General features: G+C 38.3%; 1 protein-coding gene across 2 annotated transcripts; it reads left to right on the forward strand.

Moving 5' to 3' along the window:
• Positions 1-14,278: 14,278 nt before the first annotated feature.
• Positions 14,279-19,994, forward strand: LOC127810349 (tubby-like F-box protein 8). Of its 2 annotated transcripts, XM_052349778.1 has the most exons (5): positions 14,283-14,722; positions 16,115-16,544; positions 17,439-17,526; positions 18,561-18,693; positions 19,061-19,994. In XM_052349778.1, exons 2-5 carry the CDS (start codon positions 16,197-16,199, stop codon positions 19,770-19,772), a joined length of 1,281 nt encoding a protein of 426 aa, XP_052205738.1. In that variant the 5' UTR covers positions 14,283-14,722; positions 16,115-16,196; the 3' UTR covers positions 19,773-19,994. The 2 variants fall into 2 exon arrangements, with proteins under 2 accessions (XP_052205739.1, XP_052205738.1); XM_052349779.1 differs by lacking the exon at positions 16,115-16,544 and having other exon boundaries at positions 14,279-14,722.
• Positions 19,995-20,688: the final 694 nt, after the last annotated feature.

Genomic DNA, 20,688 nt, shown 5'->3' on the forward strand with positions numbered 1-20,688 from the left:
TAATTATTTTTATATTAAATTTATATTTACAAAAAGATCATATATTTTTTTTATTTTCACATTTTTCCTCATTTCCATTTTATACTTTTTTAAAAAATGCTATCTTTTCATTTCTGTTTGTATTACATTTGTTTTTCATTTTTATTTTCATGCAACTTAGCACAGAACTAATAATCCAACAAATCAATCGTTCCACAGCCACAAGAAATAATGGTTTCTATTTCAATCTACATATATATCATATAATCTTTATATATACAAAAGTATGATAGTTTAAAAAGAATTTTTTCTCCAAAAACTTGTATTAATTACTAAAAGTAGCAGTAATTAAATTAAAAAATTAAGCATGGGTTTCGAATACTATTTATAATATTTATTTATAACTTACTTTTAAACTCAATTAATCTTCTCATCAATTAATTCCTCAATTAATTAAAAATAAGTATTATTTTTTATCAATATTATTAATTAAAAATATTTATAATATTATTTTTGATTAAGTCCTCAATTAATCTCTCAATCAATCAAAAATAAATATTATTTCTGAAGAATATGAATAAATAACTTAAACTATTAATTAAGTCATATAAAGTTGTTCATTTGTATAAAATAAAAATAATTTGTATTTAGTACTTATTATTCTAAAGTAATTGGAGATATTTTATAAAGTACTTTGGAACTTTTCATTATCAATTAAATAAATATTATTAATAAAAAATTTGAATAGACAATTTAAATTATTAATTAAGTTATGTATAGATATATAATTTATCAATAAATTGAAAATAAATATTTTATATAAATCTTATTAATCAAAAATATTTATAATATTATTTTTTATTAATTCCTCAATTATTAAAAAATAAATATTAATGTATAGGTTTTTCAATGTTAATTAAAATTTAATAGATCACATTTGCAAGATTATGCAAGAAAATTAATACATGGTGAAAGAAAAATAAGTCAAAATTCATATTTTCAAAGTTTTGTTATCATTGCAAAAATTAAATTTCAAAATCATAAATTAAAAATTTCAAATGAATTTTTAATTAACATTGAAAAATCCATGTTTCCTCATATTTAGAAGTTTTAATTTATAAATAAATATATAATATAATAAATAATTTTATTTTAATAATTAATCAATCATTACTTTTAATTTAATGCAAGACCAATGCATGAGTTTGTCAATACTAATTAAGATTTAAGATATTGCATTTTCAAGATTAATATATAAATTTTTCAATATTAATTAAAATTTAATTTTTAAATTTATTGTGATTATGCCTCTCATACATCGCACGGGTTAACACTAGTAGATATTTGAAAAGAAGAAAGTTTTGATGGATATCCAAATTGGGATAGCTAGATTTAAAATAATTTTGAATTTCTTTATTTAATTTTTTACTAGAATTTAGATAAATCGAGTTTTGTTAACTTATAAATAAGATCATGTTGATTATGCTTCTACATCATCGTACAAAAATTGAGAATCTCAATGTAGAGAGAACTTTAATTTAAATTTCTCTTGTTACACATAGATCATGTTAATTTAGATTCAAATTATCTAGTTATTTTTTGCCCTGAGTCATTGTATAATGATTATCCAATTGTTGTTCACATGTGGAGGGAAAATAAAGAAAGAAATCAACTACTCATTGAACTAATTATATAAGCTTAGCTATCTACAAAATGTGAAAATATAGTTCCCTAATACCAACATCACCTAATGTACGATTGCCTAATACTCCTTTTTAAGTTGGAGGAGATGATGTTACCAATAGGCAACTAGCATAAGATTTAATACGATCTTATCATATTCTAAGTTTATAATTATTTAAAAACACTAATGAATAATTTTCAAGACTAATATCGATCAGCTTTTAAGTTTAGCCAAATTAAACTGCAATAAACAAAAATAAAAAAAATGATATTTTTTTAAAAAAAAAGTAAGAAACGAAAACACTAGGAAATGCTTAAATGAAAAAAATATAGAAACTTTTTTTGTAAATATAATTTTTAATATAAAAAATTATATATTAAAATTTTTGTTCTCTCTCTAATCTTTTCGTGGACAAAAACGTGTTTGTATTATTTTTTTAATATTACAAAAATATTTAAAATGTTTATGAAATTATAAAAATGATTCATAATTTTTTTTTTATATTTTTCAACGTTTCAATATTAGAAGCATTTGGGAGATGTCGAAATGACACTCATGAAATGTTACCATTCATCACAGTAGCGAAACACTGTTTGATTGGTCATATTTTTCATGAAAAATGATCATTTTCTACCAAAATTTTAACTTTTGAAATGTTTGATTGACCAATTTTTTCATGAAAAATCTTTTCCCACTTAGGGTCACTTGACCTTCTTTTCCCACTTTTATTGGAAAATAAATTCCCATGAGGGGAGGAGGGGGAGAGAAATTGTTTTCCAAACAAATGCATTTTCATTCCTGACCCTTTTTCATCATTAGAGCCTGTAACAGTTGGGAAATATATATACACTCTCATTTGAGATCCTCCTTCATCCGGCGTTGCTAGACCATCTTTGTTGACTAAAATGCACTCTTATTTTTGTTAACAATGCACTCATATATATATAGAGAGAGAAAGAGATTGACAGAATGAGCGAGAGTCAGTGACGGTGGAGGCAATGGGGGAGGCAGGGAGAAGAAGTGGGTTTAGGAGAGAGAGATGGGTAACAAAGATGGCATCGACGGTGACGGCCAATGCAACTGGCAATGCGACGGTGATGGCCATTACAATAGGCGATAGCGGCGGTGATGGCAGCTGCAACCTGCAATAGGGGGAAGCAGGGAGGAGAAGTGGGTTTGGGAGGGAAGGAGGAGAAAGAGAAAGATAGAGGGGGAGGCAGAGAGGAGACGGGTGGGTTTGGGGAGAAAATTACATAAAAAATAAAATTGTAGTCAAACACCCTCAATTGATAGTTTCTAGATAATTGAATTGTCTCAAATTTATTTTTTTTCATATAAGTTCTATACTTGTAATCAAACACGCCCTTACAATTATTTGAAAGAAAAAACACGATTCATGTAAAAGTTTTTGAGTAGAGTTTGGAATATCTTAGATGGAATAAGATAAAAAATTTATTGCATTTTTGGTTTCAAAAACACAACAATAACACTACTAGCACCCCCCACCTTTTCTGTTTTCTTGAAAAATTATTCCAACTTATTTCCAAATACCAGAGATATGGTCTATGATTGATCTCATGTGTAACGCGTTTTGAGTTATTATTATTATTATTGTTGTGATTGTAATGACCCGTGAATCGTAGTCTAATTTAATTAGTAGTTTAATGTGTTAATTAATGTAAAGATTAAAATGTGGTTGATAATAATAATAATAAGATTAATAATATTAACAATAATAAGAATAATGAGTTAGTAAAAGTAAATGAAGTAAGTGGTTGCTGTAGGATTATGTGTAAGTTATGAGATAAGTGAGTAAATTATAATAAGGTGAAGAATTGGAGGGAAGTGGCGTGAGTTGCTGGAAATCAATAAAGGCAGCCTCAATTAGCATTTAAAACTAAAGTGGGATGTTAATTGAATTGAAGATACAGCCAGGGCAGATGGCACGCGGGTGTGTGGAGGCGGGCACGGATGCGGGTTCGAGACGCAGGCGGGGCTGCACACGCAAGGGTGGAACTTGGTTGATTAAAAATCAACCAATTGGCGCCCAAAACGGCGCCGTTTCCTTGAAGGCGGTGGCCGCCCAGCGCTGCCACGTGGCCGCGTGCTGGCCACTCCTTTTAGCCAATTTAAGGCCTAATTTTGCCCGATTTCGGGCGTGATTTTGGTGCTGCGAACAGTAAGAAATTTTACAGAAATAGCAGTGAGCTCGCGAGGGAAATCTGAGAATTTTGGGGCTTCAAAAATCAGATTAAACTCCGTTTAATCCCTGATTTAATTATCCAGGTATGTACCTTAGTTAGTAATTAATATTTTCTGCGGTTGAAATTTTATTTGGGGCCCAATTTTATTAATTTTGTCAATAATTGGAATAATGCAGTTTGTATAACTTTGACCGTGTTTGGTCAAATTGAGCCTAAGGTTATCTCCAGAAAGGCAAGTTCTATATACCCTCATTGTCGATTCTTTCGATGTCAATTTATTTGGCCACCCTTCGTTAGATTTGGCTGTTAGTAAATTATGGAATTTAAGCGGTGTGTTTAATAATTTAATTTATTAACCTAGTTTCGAGGGTATTATTCGTTGGTTGCCTACGGGGGTTTGTATCACCCCCAATCCTATGGGAATGATGTTGTACTCACCCGGGGCTAGGTTCTTAGCTGTCGGGTATTATTATGGATTTTCGGTTATTTATTGGTTAGAGCGGTTGGGCAGTGGGGGCAAGGGTTAGCCGTTCGGTGACGGTGAAACTGTTGTATGGTCTATTTTAGGCCGTCAGATGGTCTCTCCTAGTCACTGACCGCTGACCGGTGTCAGGCACTGCTGACCTACTCTACCGTTATGTGATTATAGCATGCCTGATTATTTTATTTTTGTTGCATGGTTTGATATGCACATGGGTTCGGCCTGCATGATGGGATCATCATGATTTGGTTATGCTTGATCACGGACATTTTAGATTGGTCAGGTTGCATCCAGCACGGGCATATGCATCGCATGTGATTTACTACGTGGGCGGAGCATGGCTTGATGCCTGGATGTATGGGCGCCTTGTATCACGTTGGTGCTCATTACGCCTTGCATTTTATATGCATTGCATGGTTACTGGTAGTTATTAGTTCTCGGACGGGAGTACCGTTCCGAGGGAGCCTTTGGCTCGACTGTCGGGAGTACCGGCAGGGATACGGGTGACGGGAGTACCGACCCGGGACAGTGCGCACAGGTTTGTGGTGATTTATGTTGCCTTTCAAGGCAGCGGCAGGTTGGTATGGGACTTGGGTGCCAGGTGTTTTATGTGGGCCCCAAGGACCGGTATATGTTTTATTATGCGGCACTGTTGTGTTGTTGCGTTACATGACTTGTGTGTACATGTGGGTTTATATTTGGGGTGATCTCCTCTTCTGTTTCGTTTACAGCCTTCCTTTTCATATAAACTTGCCGAGTCTTGCGACTCACCTTGCTTTCCATCATTCCAGGTAAGGGTAAGGCTAAAGTCGAGGGCGAGGACCGTGCCACCTAGCAGCCAGCCGTGTCGGTAGGGTGTACAGTTAGCTGCCCCCGTTTTCTCTGATGTTTTGTTAGGAGTTCTGACTCTCATTTTTGACTGTGCCCGGTTGTTCCTTGTATCATTTATCGTTGGCACAGGTGTCTGTATATTTTTATATACTCCTTGACTGCTGTTCAAACAGGGTACTTGTAGGCGTGCATGTCTATTGTTTTGCTTCCGCTGTTGTATTTTTCATATGTATGCATGCCAGGGTATTTTTGTCTTGTGTTTGTTTCTCTTCTCTTATGTAGGCGCTCTCGTTCGGATAGACCGGGCGGTTGGGATATCCGGGCGGGGGTGCTTACAATGTTGGTATCAGAGCGTCATTGAGTCAATTTGGGGGACAAGTAACTGTACACCAAGGCTGTTAGGTAGAGTTAGAGTGTCAGGTCGTGTCCTTAATTTCGAAATGCGTTCTAATTGATTTTGGTTATGTAAGACTCGTGGACGCACGTCGTGGACTAGGTCGTGGTAGACCACCGATGCGAGGTAGAGGGCACCTTGTTCCTACACTAGAGGTACAGGCGACAGATACAGGAGATGAGAGACAGCCAGGGCCTCCGGACATGCAAGAGACATTGACAGGTCTTCTACGGGCCGTGGACGTACTGGCGGCATCTCAGTTACGTCAAAGCGCAGTCATGATGGTAGCTACGGCCCAGGCGTCACATTCAGGTACACCGGGAGCAGGGGACAGTTCTAGTGCCGCATTACTTAAAGACTTTATGGCCCTACGTCCACCAGAGTTTAGTGGAGGTGCCGACACGACAGAGGCCGAGGATTGGCTATTGGCTGTGGAGAAGCATCTACGATCTATAGGCTGTGCAGAGGCCCATAGAGTTCCACTGGGAACCTTCTTGTTGCGAGGAGACGCCGAACGATGGTGGGAGACCACCAGACAGCGATATGGTGATGGAGGCCCGACATGGGCACAGTTTGTTGCGGCGTTCAATGAGACTTGTATACCGGCTTGGGTCAGAGAGCAAAAGGTGTTCGAGTTTGTTGACTTACAGCAGGGAAGGCATTTGCGGTGACAGCCGCCGAGGCAGCTGAGGGCAGTGATACGGTACAAGGTATACTTTCTCTTCATGGCCACGATGTACGTGCTTTATTTGATACAGGTTCTACTCACTCTTTTATAGCACCCCATTTGTTGCACAAGATCCCAATCCCGTGTGCCCCCTTACCATATGATTTATCTGTTTCGACACCGGGAGGGATGGTATTGTTGGGAAGTGAGATGGTCAGGGATTGCGAGATAGGGATTCATGACCAAGTATTTTTAGGAGATCTTATTGTTTTGGCGATTCAGGATTTTGATTTACTGTTGGGTATGGATTGGCTCTCACGGCACTATGCTCGGGTTGATTGTCGTCGGAAGGTAATTTCATTTGAGCATCCGAGGTGACCAGTTGTTACATACCGGGGTGTGAAGCCAGTGGTGACTACGCCGATGATATCGGTTATGCACGCCGAGAGACTTATTCGACGTGGGTGTGAAGCCTACTTTGCGTTCGTGACCGTGATAGCGGGGGAGAAGAAGGAGTTGGCTGCATATCCTGTGGTGCGAGACTTTCCAGATGTGTTCCCAAATGAGTTGCCGGGACTACCACCGCACCGGGAGATTGATTTTGCAGTCGATTTGTTGTCAGGTACGCAGCCTATTTCCAAGACTCCTTACCGTATGGCTGCTAATGAATTAAAAGAACTTAAGGTGCAATTGCAAGATCTTTTGGAGAGGGGGTTTATTCGACCGAGCACATCGCCATGGGGGGCTCCAGTATTATTTGTGCGCAAGAAAGATGGGTCTATGCGACTGTGTATAGACTACCGGCAGCTTAATCAGGTAACAATTAAGAATAAGTACCCCTTACCCCGTGTGGATGATTTACTAGATCAATTGCGTGGTGCATCAGTGTTTTCCAAAATAGATTTGCGGTCAGGTTATCATCAGGTGCGAGTCAGAGATGAGGATATTGCGAAGACCGCATTTCGTACACGTTACGGCCATTATGAGTTTGTGGTCATGCCATTTGGGCTGACCAATGCACCTGCGGTATTTATGGATCTGATGAATAGAGTATTCAAGGAATATTTGGACTCTTTTGTCATAGTTTTCATTGATGACATCCTAATTTACTCACCGAGCCCTGAGATACACGAGGTACATCTGAGCGTGGTTTTGCAGAAGCTCATAGAGGAGCAGTTATATGCCAAGTTTTTGAAATGTGAGTTTTGGCAGACCCGAGTGGTATTCTTGGGACACGTGGTCTCAGGTGAGGGTATCTCAGTAGACCCAGAAAAGACTAGAGCTGTGATGGATTGGCCGAGACCGATGATAGTGACGGAGATTCGGAGTTTTCTTGGCCTTGCCGGTTATTATCGACGATTCATAGAAGGCTTTGCATGGCTTGCATCACCCATGACGAAGTTGACGAGGAAAGGCGTCAGATTTATTTGGGACGAGTCTTGTGAGAGGTCTTTCCAGGAGTTGAAGCGGCGTTTGACTTCGGCGTCAGTACTGACGATACCCAGGTGTGGTAAGTTATTTACTGTATATAGCGATGCCTCGTATGCAGGGTTGGGATGTGTTTTGATGCAGGACGACCGAGTGAATGCTTATGCATCCAGACAGTTGAAGAGGCACGAGGAGAATTACCCTACACATGATCTGGAGTTAGCGGCCGTAGTGTTTGCCTTGAAGATTTGGAGGCATTATCTTTATGGTGAGAGAGTCCAGATATATACAGATCACAAGAGTCTCAAGTATTTATTTTCTCAGAAGGAACTCAATATGAGACAACGCCGTTGGTTAGAGCTGCTTAAAGATTATGATTGCGAGATCCTCTATCATCCAGGTAAAGCCAATGTAGTTGCAGATGCATTGAGTCGTCGTGGAGCATCAACTGCAGCTATGATGGTGCAGGAGTGGTTCTTATTGGAGCAGATGAGTGATCTTACTATCTCTATGGCATCAGATAATCCTACACTCTATTGTGCTGCCATGAGTATCCATTCAGATCTTGAGGATCAGATTCGCGATCGACAGCGACAGAATGTGGAGCTTGACGCGATTATGGCTGATATGGAGAGATTTGGGCCATTAGGGTACAGCCAGAGGGATGATGGTTTGCTATTGTTTCGTGGGCGGATTTGCGTGCTGAGTGACAGTGATATTAGGCAGAGGATCCTAGAGGAAGCTCATCGTTCTCCCTATACTATCCACCCTGGGGCGACGAAGATGTATCAGGGCTTACGGCGCCAATATTGGTGGAGCGGCATGAAGAGGAGTGTAGCAGAGTTTGTATCTCGATGTTTAGTGTGTCAGCAAGTCAAAGCTGAGCACCAGAGGCCCGCGGGATTGTTACGACCTTTATCTGTGCCGGAGTGGAAATGGGAGCGCATAGCTATGGATTTTGTCTCAGGATTGCCACGATCTATCCGGGGGTACGACTCGATATGGGTAATTATTGATCGGTTGACTAAATCAGCGCACTTCCTACCTGTCAAGAAAACCTATCCTATTCATCGACTGGCCACGTTATATATTGACGAGGTGGTGAGACTGCACGGAGTCCCAGCTAGCATTGTGTCAGACAGGGATCCTCGATTTACCTCACGATTTTGGGAGGCGTTGCAGAGTGCTATGGGGACCCAGTTGACTTTCAGTACAGCTTTCCATCCTCAGACTGACGGGCAGTCAGAGCGGACCATTCGGACTTTGGAAGATATGCTCCGCGCCTGTGTATTGGATTTCTATGGGAGCTGGGATGACCATTTGTCGCTAGTGGAGTTTGCCTACAATAATAACTTCCAGGCCAGTATTGGGATGGCACCATTTGAGGCGTTGTACGGGCAACCATGTAGATCACCGCTTTGTTGGACCGAGATTGGGGAGCGAGCATTGCTTGGACCGGAGTTGGTAGAGCAGACATCAGAGAAGATCCAGTTGATTCAAGCTAGGATGAAGGCAGCTCAGGACCGTCAGAAGAGTTATGCTGACAGACTACGCCGGGATTTGGAGTTTGAGGTGGGTGATCATGTTTTTCTTCGGGTTATGCCGAAGAGAGGTGTTCGACGCTTTGGAGTATCTGGCAAGTTGAGTCCTCGCTATGTGGGACCGTTTGAGATATTTGAGCGAGTCAGACCGTTGGCTTATCGATTAGCTTTACCCCCTCAGTTAGCCCACGTACATGATGTCTTTCATGTTTCTATGCTTCGTAAGTATGTGGCAGATCCCGGGCATGTAATTGACTACCATCCGCTCGTGGTGGAAGAGGATGCGTCATATATCGAGTTGCCTGCTAGCATTGTGGATCAGAAAGAAAAAGTGCTCCGTAACCGTACGATTCCCTATGTAAAGGTCCAGTGGCAGCGACATACCCCTGAGGAGGCTACTTGGGAGCTAGAGGAGGATATGAGACGACTTCATCCTCAGTTGTTTGCCTAGCCAGGTACGAATTTCGAGGACGGAATTCTTTTAAGGGGGGAAGGATTTGTAATGACCCGTGAATCGTAGTCTAATTTAATTAGTAGTTTAATGTGTTAATTAATGTAAAGATTAAAATGTGGTTGATAATAATAATAATAAGATTAATAATATTAACAATAATAAGAATAATGAGTTAGTAAAAGTAAATGAAGTAAGTGGTTGCTGTAGGATTATGTGTAAGTTATGAGATAAGTGAGTAAATTATAATAAGGTGAAGAATTGGAGGGAAGTGGCGTGAGTTGCTGGAAATCAATAAAGGCAGCCTCAATTAGCATTTAAAACTAAAGTGGGATGTTAATTGAATTGAAGATACAGCCAGGGCAGATGGCACGCGGGTGTGTGGAGGCGGGCACGGATGCGGGTTCGAGACGCAGGCGGGGCTGCACACGCAAGGGTGGAACTTGGTTGATTAAAAATCAACCAATTGGCGCCCAAAACGGCGCCGTTTCCTTGAAAGCGGTGGCCGCCCAGCGCTGCCACGTGGCCGCGTGCTGGCCACTCCTTTTAGCCAATTTAAGGCCTAATTTTGCCCGATTTCGGGCGTGATTTTGGTGCTGCGAACAGTAAGAAATTTTACAGAAATAGCAGTGAGCTCGCGAGGGAAATCTGAGAATTTTGGGGCTTCAAAAATCAGATTAAACTCCGTTTAATCCCTGATTTAATTATCCAGGTATGTACCTTAGTTAGTAATTAATATTTTCTGCGGTTGAAATTTTATTTGGGGCCCAATTTTATTAATTTTGTCAATAATTGGAATATTGCAGTTTGTATAACTTTGACCGTGTTTGGTCAAATTGAGCCTAAGGTTATCTCCAGAAAGGCAAGTTCTATATACCCTCATTGTCGATTCTTTCGATGTCAATTTATTTGGCCACCCTTCGTTAGATTTGGCTGTTAGTAAATTATGGAATTTAAGCGGTGTGTTTAATAATTTAATTTATTAACCTAGTTTCGAGGGTATTATTCGTTGGTTGCCTACGGGGGTTTGTATCACCCCCAATCCTATGGGAATGATGTTGTACTCACCCGGGGCTAGGTTCTTAGCTGTCGGGTATTATTATGGATTTTCGGTTATTTATTGGTTAGAGCGGTTGGGCAGTGGGGGCAAGGGTTAGCCGTTCGGTGACGGTGAAACTGTTGTATGGTCTATTTTAGGCCGTCAGATGGTCTCTCCTAGTCACTGACCGCTGACCGGTGTCAGGCACTGCTGACCTACTCTACCGTTATGTGATTATAGCATGCCTGATTATTTTATTTTTGTTGCATGGTTTGATATGCACATGGGTTCGGCCTGCATGATGGGATCATCATGATTTGGTTATGCTTGATCACGGACATTTTAGATTGGTCAGGTTGCATCCAGCACGGGCATATGCATCGCATGTGATTTACTACGTGGGCGGAGCATGGCTTGATGCCTGGATGTATGGGCGCCTTGTATCACGTTGGTGCTCATTACGCCTTGCATTTTATATGCATTGCATGGTTACTGGTAGTTATTAGTTCTCGGACGGGAGTACCGTTCCGAGGGAGCCTTTGGCTCGACTGTCGGGAGTACCGGCAGGGATACGGGTGACGGGAGTACCGACCCGGGACAGTGCGCACAGGTTTGTGGTGATTTATGTTGCCTTTCAAGGCAGCGGCAGGTTGGTATGGGACTTGGGTGCCAGGTGTTTTATGTGGGCCCCAAGGACCGGTATATGTTTTATTATGCGGCACTGTTGTGTTGTTGCGTTACATGACTTGTGTGTACATGTGGGTTTATATTTGGGGTGATCTCCTCTTCTGTTTCGTTTACAGCCTTCCTTTTCATATAAACTTGCCGAGTCTTGCGACTCACCTTGCTTTCCATCATTCCAGGTAAGGGTAAGGCTAAAGTCGAGGGCGAGGACCGTGCCACCTAGCAGCCAGCCGTGTCGGTAGGGTGTACAGTTAGCTACCCCCGTTTTCTCTGATGTTTTGTTAGGAGTTCTGACTCTCATTTTTTACTGTGCCCGGTTGTTCCTTGTATCATTTATCGTTGGCACAGGTGTCTGTATATTTTTATATACTCCTTGACTGCTGTTCAAGCAGGGTACTTGTAGGCGTGCATGTCTATTGTTTTGCTTCCGCTGTTGTATTTTTCATATGTATGCATGCCAGGGTATTTTTGTCTTGTGTTTGTTTCTCTTCTCTTATGTAGGCGCTCTCGTTCGGATAGACCGGGCGGTTGGGATATCCGGGCGGGGGTGCTTACAGTGATCATGACATAGTCTACTATAAGTTTGAATTTGGAAGAGATTAGAACCAGTGGACAATGGAGGCTGACTTTGACTTGGAAGTTGGACTCGAAATTAAGATTAAGGGCACTATTGCCATTCCATATTTCCAACCAAACACCCTTTTTTTAAGTGACTAAAAAAAAAAAAAATGTACATGATATCTTTTGTGTGAACTTTTTGATACTTAAATTAATAGCTTATCAGAATACATAGAGTTAATTACATCAATAATCACTCAACTTTGCATTCTATTACTGTTTTATCATTAAACTTTAAAATATTACCTCTTAGTCACTAATATTTCAAAATTATTATTGTTCAGTCACTAAACGTTAAAATGTTACTTGCTACTCATTAATATTTCAAAATCATTTATCACTAATCATTCATTAATTACTAAACTTTAAATTTATGAGTGATGGATGAAAAATTATTTTCAAATATTAATGACTAGCAAGTAATATTTTAAAATTTAGTGACTAAACAGTAACAGTTTTAAAATATTAGTGACTAACAAGTAACATTTTAAAATTCGATGATCAAACAGTAACAGAATGCAAAGTTGAGTGATTATTGATATAATTAACTTGTGTATATAAGATTAAAATAAGTATAATTTAAATAGTATTCTAGTTGTATCTTAATAAGAATAATTACTTTTTATTTATAGGGATTAAACTTGATAAGTAAAGAGTATTTATATTTTTTGAGATTATTTATTTTAAATTTTTAAATAGAGACATTGAGGGTGCGTTAACGTATTATTAAATTTGAAAAAGACCTCTAAAAATGGTTTCTAGAGAGCCTTATAAAGACTATTCTACCGAGAAGGTCCTCTGAGGTTTTCTTGTGGATTTTTTTTTTGCTTGGACTTATCTCGACCTTAGGCAGCAAAATTAGTTGTGAAGTAGATAATAAATTTATAATTTTTTATTTAATAATTTAAAGTAAAGTCTTTGATAAAATAATCAAAATGCCATTAATGCACTCTCCTGTACACTGCCCACCAGTCACCCACCTCTCTTCCAATTTAATAATTAAAACCATAAGATAAAAATTAATTCACAGCCATATTGATAAAGTTGTGACAATTTTGGTTGGAAAATGATATTTGTATAAATAATTAGGTTATTGAGAGAATAACTAAATAATTAGGAAAATGTTAATTTGTTGTTGTCTGTTTCTGGATAAAATTTGATCGGACTTTATGATCGAACTTCATGAAGTCTGAGATTCTCCCATTCGTGGCATGTTAATGATCGATGATGAAGTCTGATTCGATCATTGGACTTGTCATCTTGTCGGTACATATACTATGGTCCATTTTTTGTATTTTTGATGCATAAGAATTTCTACTTTTGTCCTAATTGAGAAATGTTGTATTTGTTTATAATATTCGTTCATTTTATCTTTTATACTATTATTTTACTTTCAATGTATCTTTTCATGGGTCGTTAAACTTTACTAATAACTGATTCAATTATATGCAACAACTTACAGGTAGTGAAAATTGGATTTAAAACCTTTATTACTTTTCAAGTTCCATAGAAACAGATATAATATGAAACGAAACAAAAACAAGTAAATGGTATTTTTTATAAATATAATTTTTAATATACAAAATAATTATTCAATCAAACATAAATATAAATTCTATCATTCATTCAAGTAGATATAAACGTTAAGTTATTTTTATCTCTAACGTAATTGTGGAATAAAAATATATTTTTTTAATATTACAAAATGATTTTAAAATATTTCTAAAATTACAAAAAAAAGTCAAAAAAATATATATATTTTTTGCTTCTTACAATTTTAAGATAGAAAATATCTCAGAAATGCCAAAATAATACCGTTTCAGTGTTCCACCAATACATCAGAGGTTGCTCTGATATCATATTGAACTGATAATTATTATTTAATCTAAATATTTAAGCTTATAAATAAAGAGGAGCGTCTCAAGATAACATTTTTGATGACTTATAGTTGAAATGCATGATTGTTTCATCTTCTTCTTGGAACTTTCATGTTAGCGCATTTGAGAATGGGTCAATGTTAGATTGTCAATTCCAAGTTTGATTTTTGTACCCATATGAAAACAGCCAAAATGTTCCTTGAAAATCTCCGATTCCATTATATATATATATATATATATAAAATCTTATGAATTTCATAATGGATCGTCTCAATTTCATTGATTCTTGGGATCATACTGAATTTGATTTCATAGTTGAATGGGCGGTGACTAGTAAATTTGACCTCTGTTTATTGGGGTAATTAAACACGACCCGACTCACATGCCATGTTCTCGAGCATAACCCATCTCTGATCTCTCGATCAGGGACACTGCAACAGCCATTAGTCAAAAACTCCACAAAGAAAAAGTCAAACACCCATCTCTGTTTCCGCTGGTGCTTTGCACACGGGTTTCGGTCACGTCTCCGTAGTGGCCAGTTTTATCCTCACGGCATAAATGTTATATAATATGACATAAATATGACATTTTGTTTTGTGTTTTTCTCCCCTTGTTTCTCTGATTGTTTGAACAAGATTTAATCTTTGGGTTGAAATCCGGCAGCCAAGAAACTACTGAGAGAGATAGAAGGTGAGGTACCCACATGTCTTAAGCCGCCCGCCTTTACCAATCTGCCTCTGTTCGCATGTTTTCCTGATAACTTGAGACCATTTTCTTCTGAATTTGCCCATATTTTCTCCTTCATCCAAACATTTCACTTCTTTTCCGGGAAATATTTCCTAAGGTATGGATGGATCTCTCTCTCTCTCTCTCTCTCTCTCTCGCTCGATCTGTCATATCTTGTGTGAATGTGTATTTTTGTTTACTGTTTTACGCGCTTGCTTATTATGTAGAGCTGAATCTGCAGTTTGATTCACCTTCACCTCTTTGGTCTCTTCTTTTATGTTAGATTTCTGTGAATATAACGAGTTTGGGATCAAGTTTCTCACTTTCGCGTTCTAATTCTCTTTCTCTCCAGTTGGGTCTTTGCTTTTCCTCATTTTTTTCTTTTTTCTTTTCTTTTCCCCCCAATTTTTTTGGGTTTCTTAGAGGGGGAGAGTTTGGCCAAGCTTTTGTTTTTGTGGGATTTCTAATCTCAGCTCATAAAGACTTTCCTTTGCCCTAAACATTAACTTTTTTGCTGTTGGGCATGTTCTTGTCTTCTTATGGTTCTTTCAGATCTCTTTAGAAGACGTGTAGCTTTGATCACCTTTTGTTTTAGAGTTTGCAATCAAATTTCTTGAGCAGTTTAATGTTTTGTTTCTTTTCCGATGATTCCACAATATAAATAAATCTATATTCGTAAGTATTAATATCTAAAACATGCTAGTAGAGTTGATGAACATTCAGACTGGCACAATTCATTGACTGATAAAAAACAATAATTTGGGAGGGCCAAAATAGATTTGAAGTTAAAGAGAGAAGTCTGCTGATGATTCCTGATATGGGTTAAGAGTCCAGACTGCTTGATGCATTTTGGGATACTTGACCGGCTTGCCAAGCCGCGATGTTCATTAATGCTTAACTACTTTTCTTGCAACGACAGAGTAAGTGTGAATGTGAGTTCCTTTTTGCAAATGCTTGTGACTTGTAAGTTTTTGAATAAATCTAGTAGATTTAGGAAGAGTCTCTTTGCTTTTGCAGTGGTGTGCTTAGCATCTTATCTATCTGCTTTAGGTGAGCCACAAGCATGAGTGAAAAGGTACAAAAATGGCAGGCAGATAACACTAGTTATCTTTTTTTTTTTTCTTTCTTTTTTCCTTTCCCTTCTTAGTCATTTTGAGGGTTTTGTATTGGTCCATGTTTATTCCATATAAAGATAATTCTTAATTGCTTTCCCATTGGTATTTATACTTTTGCTCAAGATGAGTGGTTTCGTGAAGCTTTCTATCGTTAAAATTTATCCCCAACGACCAAGTTTATATGCCTTAAAGTTGGGTTGAAGAACCAAAAATTGTTATTTCTAGCAAAAGCTGGAGATTTAGCTCACTTTAACATCCACTCATCTCTTTTCCTTTCTTTTCTTTTGTTCTTTGTGTGCCTTTTCTCTTTTCTTCCCTTTTATTTTTGCCCATTTAACTTTGTAGCATAAGCTGATTTGGCTTTTTGTTCTTTTGCCGTCATATTCATATGATAGGTGGAATCTAGTTTATTGAAGGACATTGGAAGGAAGAGAAATATTCTGGTGTTCTGTGTTGCCATAATCAGTTAAGGGTTAAATGTCGTTCCGCAGCATAGTGCGTGATGTAAGAGATAGCTTTGGGAGCTTTTCTATGAGGCATTTTGATGCCCGGTTACCTGGTAATCATAGGGGAAAAACACACGTTTCTTTCCATGAGTTGGAAGACCAGTATCTGGTAACTGAAAACAGTCAATGGGCTAACCTCCCTATGGAGCTACTTTGTGATGTAATTAAAAGATTGGAGGAGAGCGAGAGCACCTGGCCTGCTCGAAAACATGTAGTTGCTTGTGCTGCAGTTTGCAGGTCATGGCGGAGCATGTGCAAAGAAATTGTTAGAAGTCCAGAGTTCTGCGGGAAGCTTACTTTTCCTATTTCTCTGAAGCAGGTAAACTGTTTTCAGTTTTGTATTCTTTGGTTTTGTTGGTGTCGAGTTGCTATGAGGCATTGCCTCTCTATCAATATTATCTCACGACCTCATCTGGACAATGAATGGCAAGTGATGGGGCTAGAAACTGACAAAGGTCATGTTAGAAAAATTCAAATCATGACCAATTAGCAAAACCCGGTTATCCTTCAGACTTGATGTTTGGATGAACTACTAACAATTCGAACTACTTGAAGGCACTCAGCAACAATTATATACCATTATAACAATAACTCAAATAGAAAGCATGTCAAAGCAGATGATATATTGTTAGGCTCTAGCTGCAGCTTGGAGCGGAGGCTTTTATGGTAAGAGAGGGATGCTAGTGGAAAAGAATAACGAGAAACAGAAATGATTGTCATTGATTGATATATTTCTCAATCAATATCATGGATGCGCATGATGACAAAGCAAATACATTAATTCTGTTGGAACAACATGGCCATACTACTATTATGAATCAAACCAGCCATCCAATGTCAGAAACTCCTACATAACAAGCTTCTTCACGAGGGCACAGCTCTTTCATGATTATCTGGCTTGTTACCATCATGATATCCATAATTCAACAAGTTCAGAAATAGTGTTTCTTCAGAACTCTATCCCAACCCTGAACCTAGGACAGGTTATGTGTACCCAGCCTATCCATGCTGTGTGTAGGCTAGAATACATCCCGAACTAATCTCATTTAAGTCGAGTCCCTGATTTTTCAGGCTAAATTGTGATCTCTAACTTGGATGCTACAGACAATTCTGTGTGTGTGTGGTGGTGATTCTACTTTGCAGTAAAATTTAATAGAATATGGCGCAACATCAGCAAGGATATTTGCTAAATCTTGTTCATTTACTTTTCCAGCCAGGGCCTCGCGATGGATCCATCCAGTGCTACATCAAGAGGGATAAATCTAATTTGACATACCATCTTTTCCTTTGTCTTAGCCCTGGTAAGCATTTTGTTCAAACCCTTCAATCAAGTTTGCTGAAATTGATGCTGTTAGTTTCTTTGTATTTATCTTTTTCAAGCCAGCAGTCTGTGTATGGGTTTGTGCAGTTTTAGCCAAATACACTGATAAAACAGATCACGGTAGGATTTACAGCAATGGTGTGTTGAGGAATAACTTTGTGCGATAGTTTAATTCTGTGTCCAAATGCTCATTCTGGGATATGCATGCATCAATACATTTAATTTTGTAAGCAAGGTCATCGTACCATGAATTTGTTCACGGTTTAGTTTAATCTAATTGCTTTACCTACTTCGAGAATTTCAAAAAATTGCCACTACTTATTGCATATTGTCTAAGGTTGATAACTTATCAATTTATAAATAGGTAACTCCAATTACAGTAGTTGGTTTATTGTAAAAGACGCAATTAGAATTCATATTTCTTCTGCATTGATGATGGTCTTTAATTCATGATCAAGAAAAACTGTTCATATGATTAAGCTAGATTCTCAATTCTCTAGACGATGTAACCAACCCCAATTTGACATTTGGGCAATAGAAAATTGATTAGCCAAAATATAGTCCAAAAAACCTGGACTTTCTTCGTCTACGTCATCACAGTCATTTTCTTTTTTTGTAATTCCATTGCTAAATGTCTCATTTTGTATGCACAAAAATGTAGACAAGTCTGTCTTTATTCTTGTGCCAAGTGAAACATTGGCGCTTCTCTTATTTTGTAAGCCTTTGTTTTCTATCACTACCACTTTACCTTCTGATTTTGTTTTTCTTTCTTCATGTCTAATTTTTTTCCTTTTGACTTGGGATCTTCAAATAATCAAATGCCACTCCTTTTCTTTATTTATCTCCATGAATCCATTAATTGGCAGCCATTAGGGTGCTCTTTTGTTTCCTTTTATCACAACTAATGTCAGTATTGTATGAATCAAGGATGATTTGTCATTTGCAATTTTCTTGTTAGTACTAAAACTGTATATATTTTTCTACATTTCATCGATCTGTTCCTAATTTTTGCAGCTTTGCTAGTTGAGAATGGGAAATTCCTTCTTTCTGCAAAGAGAACCCGGCGAACCACTTGCACTGAATATGTTATCTCTATGGATGCTGAAAACATCTCAAGATCTAGCAGCACGTACATTGGAAAGCTGAGGTAATATCAAAGGCGTTCTATTCTGTATGTTCTGTACCCTGCTTATTTGGTGTTATTTGTTTCGAGCCAATCGAAGGTCTACAAATCTGTTATCTTGGGTTTCCTTATCCCTGGATCACAAGCATTCTTCCCATACCGTTCATGAGAGGATAGAATACGACAATTATTCCATCTCTTCTTGGTTAATAGATTTTATTGGGTACTTGTTAAGTGAATGCTTTTAACAAATGAAAATACCTCGATAAGCAACCAATTCTATAAACTGATGTGTTTATTATCTTGGATTAAACATCTGCCATTCATCTGGGTGCTCTTGTTCCTTCTTGATTTTGATCAGATGCCTGAAAACTGCATTTACTTGTCTCAGGTCAAATTTTCTCGGTACAAAATTCGTCGTATACGACACACAGCCTCCATATTCGGGCGCCCTTGTACCCTCTTCAGGACGAAGCAGCCGGAGATTCTACTCCAAAAAAGTATCCCCTAAAGTCCCAACCGGTAGCTATAGCATAGCCCAGGTCAAATACGAGCTGAATGTGCTTGGCACGCGAGGTCCACGAAGAATGCACATCGTCATGCACTCGATCCCTGCCTCAGCACTCGATGCAGGGGGCACAGTACCCGGCCAACCCGAGCTTCTCCCCCGGCCCCTGGAGGACTCATTCCGGAGGAGCATCTCCTTCTCCTCCAAGTCTCTGGGCCAGTCGGCAGACTTCAGCAGCGCAAGGTTTGCCGAAATCATCAGTTCATGCAACCAGCAGGAGGAGGATGGCAAGGTGAAGCCGTTGGTACTAAAAAACAAGGCCCCAAGGTGGCACGAGCAGCTGCAGTGTTGGTGCCTCAACTTTCGGGGGCGGGTGACGGTTGCATCTGTCAAGAACTTCCAGTTGATTGCGGCTGCTGCTGGGCCGCCGGCGCCGCCTTCTCAGCCGCCCCAGTCCGAGCACGACAAGGTCATCCTGCAGTTCGGTAAGGTGAGCAAGGACATGTTCACCATGGATTATCGCTACCCGCTCTCTGCGTTTCAGGCTTTTGCAATCTGCTTGAGCAGCTTTGACACCAAGCTTGCCTGTGAATAATAAACAAAGAAGAAGACGAAGCACACAAGATATATATAGAGTAGGATGATATGCTTCTTTCTTACACTTTTGCTGCTTATTCGTTTGATACTGTAGGCGATGTCTCACCAATATGATGATGATGATGTTGTTGTTGTTGTTGTTGTTGTAAAACTCAGATTGTAATAGCTAGCTAGCCTGGCTGCCCTTTGGATAATGAACATGGCCAGCCTCCCTCTGCAAGCCCATAGCATGTTTGAATTCTGCCCTTAATTCGAAAGGACCGTATTCCATCTAACAATTGATTGCCCAGTAACAATCAAATGATCAATGGTTAAAAGGTCCAATTTTAGAACATTCTATATAATCACATCTAAGATACTTAGAAAAGAAGACATCCTCCAAAAGCACAAGAAACTTCCAGAGAAATTCGAGATTTTTCACAACAATAAAAATTAGAAAAAAAAAAAGAGAGGAAATGTGAAAGCTTCCAATAAACGTGCCTTTGACTTCTCTCAGCAATTAATTCTTTCCTTTTCTTTCCCTATCTCCCTCTGCTGTCCTCTTTTATTTTTTTTAAGGGGTGTCAAAGCTGTAAAGCTAATGAGAAGGTTAAAACAGGGAAAATTCTAGGGTACCCTAGAGTGTATTTACAGACACAGTACAAACAGTTTTTATATAATATATTTTGTCTTGGAGACAAAGTGACCATTTTACTTTAAAAATAGTTAAATAAGTTAATGAATTTTAAGAATTTAGGTGACATAAGTTATTGTAATTTAAAAATACACAAATTACAATTCTATTTTTTTTAAATCTAAATTTGGAGCCTGATTTAGGAGTTTATCACAAGTTACTAATAATGGGCACCCCAAAATTTTACTTATTTATAAATATATCTCTAAGATCTTTTTCGAAAATAATTTATCACAATATA

This window comes from Diospyros lotus, chromosome 9 (assembly GCF_014633365.1).
Source record: "Diospyros lotus cultivar Yz01 chromosome 9, ASM1463336v1, whole genome shotgun sequence".
Classification (NCBI taxonomy): domain Eukaryota; kingdom Viridiplantae; phylum Streptophyta; class Magnoliopsida; order Ericales; family Ebenaceae; genus Diospyros; species Diospyros lotus.

What these genes read in the sequence shown, in the direction of transcription:
- LOC127810349 (XM_052349778.1), top strand. Translation starts at nt 16,197, where the DNA reads ATGTCGTTCCGCAGCATAGTGCGTGATGTAAGAGATAGCTTTGGGAGC. An exon ending in TTCCTATTTCTCTGAAGCAG is followed by an intron (nt 16,545 to 17,438) that starts GTAAACTGTTTT and finishes TTACTTTTCCAG; the next exon opens with CCAGGGCCTCGCGATGGATC. An exon ending in TTTCCTTTGTCTTAGCCCTG is followed by an intron (nt 17,527 to 18,560) that starts GTAAGCATTTTG and finishes TAATTTTTGCAG; the next exon opens with CTTTGCTAGTTGAGAATGGG.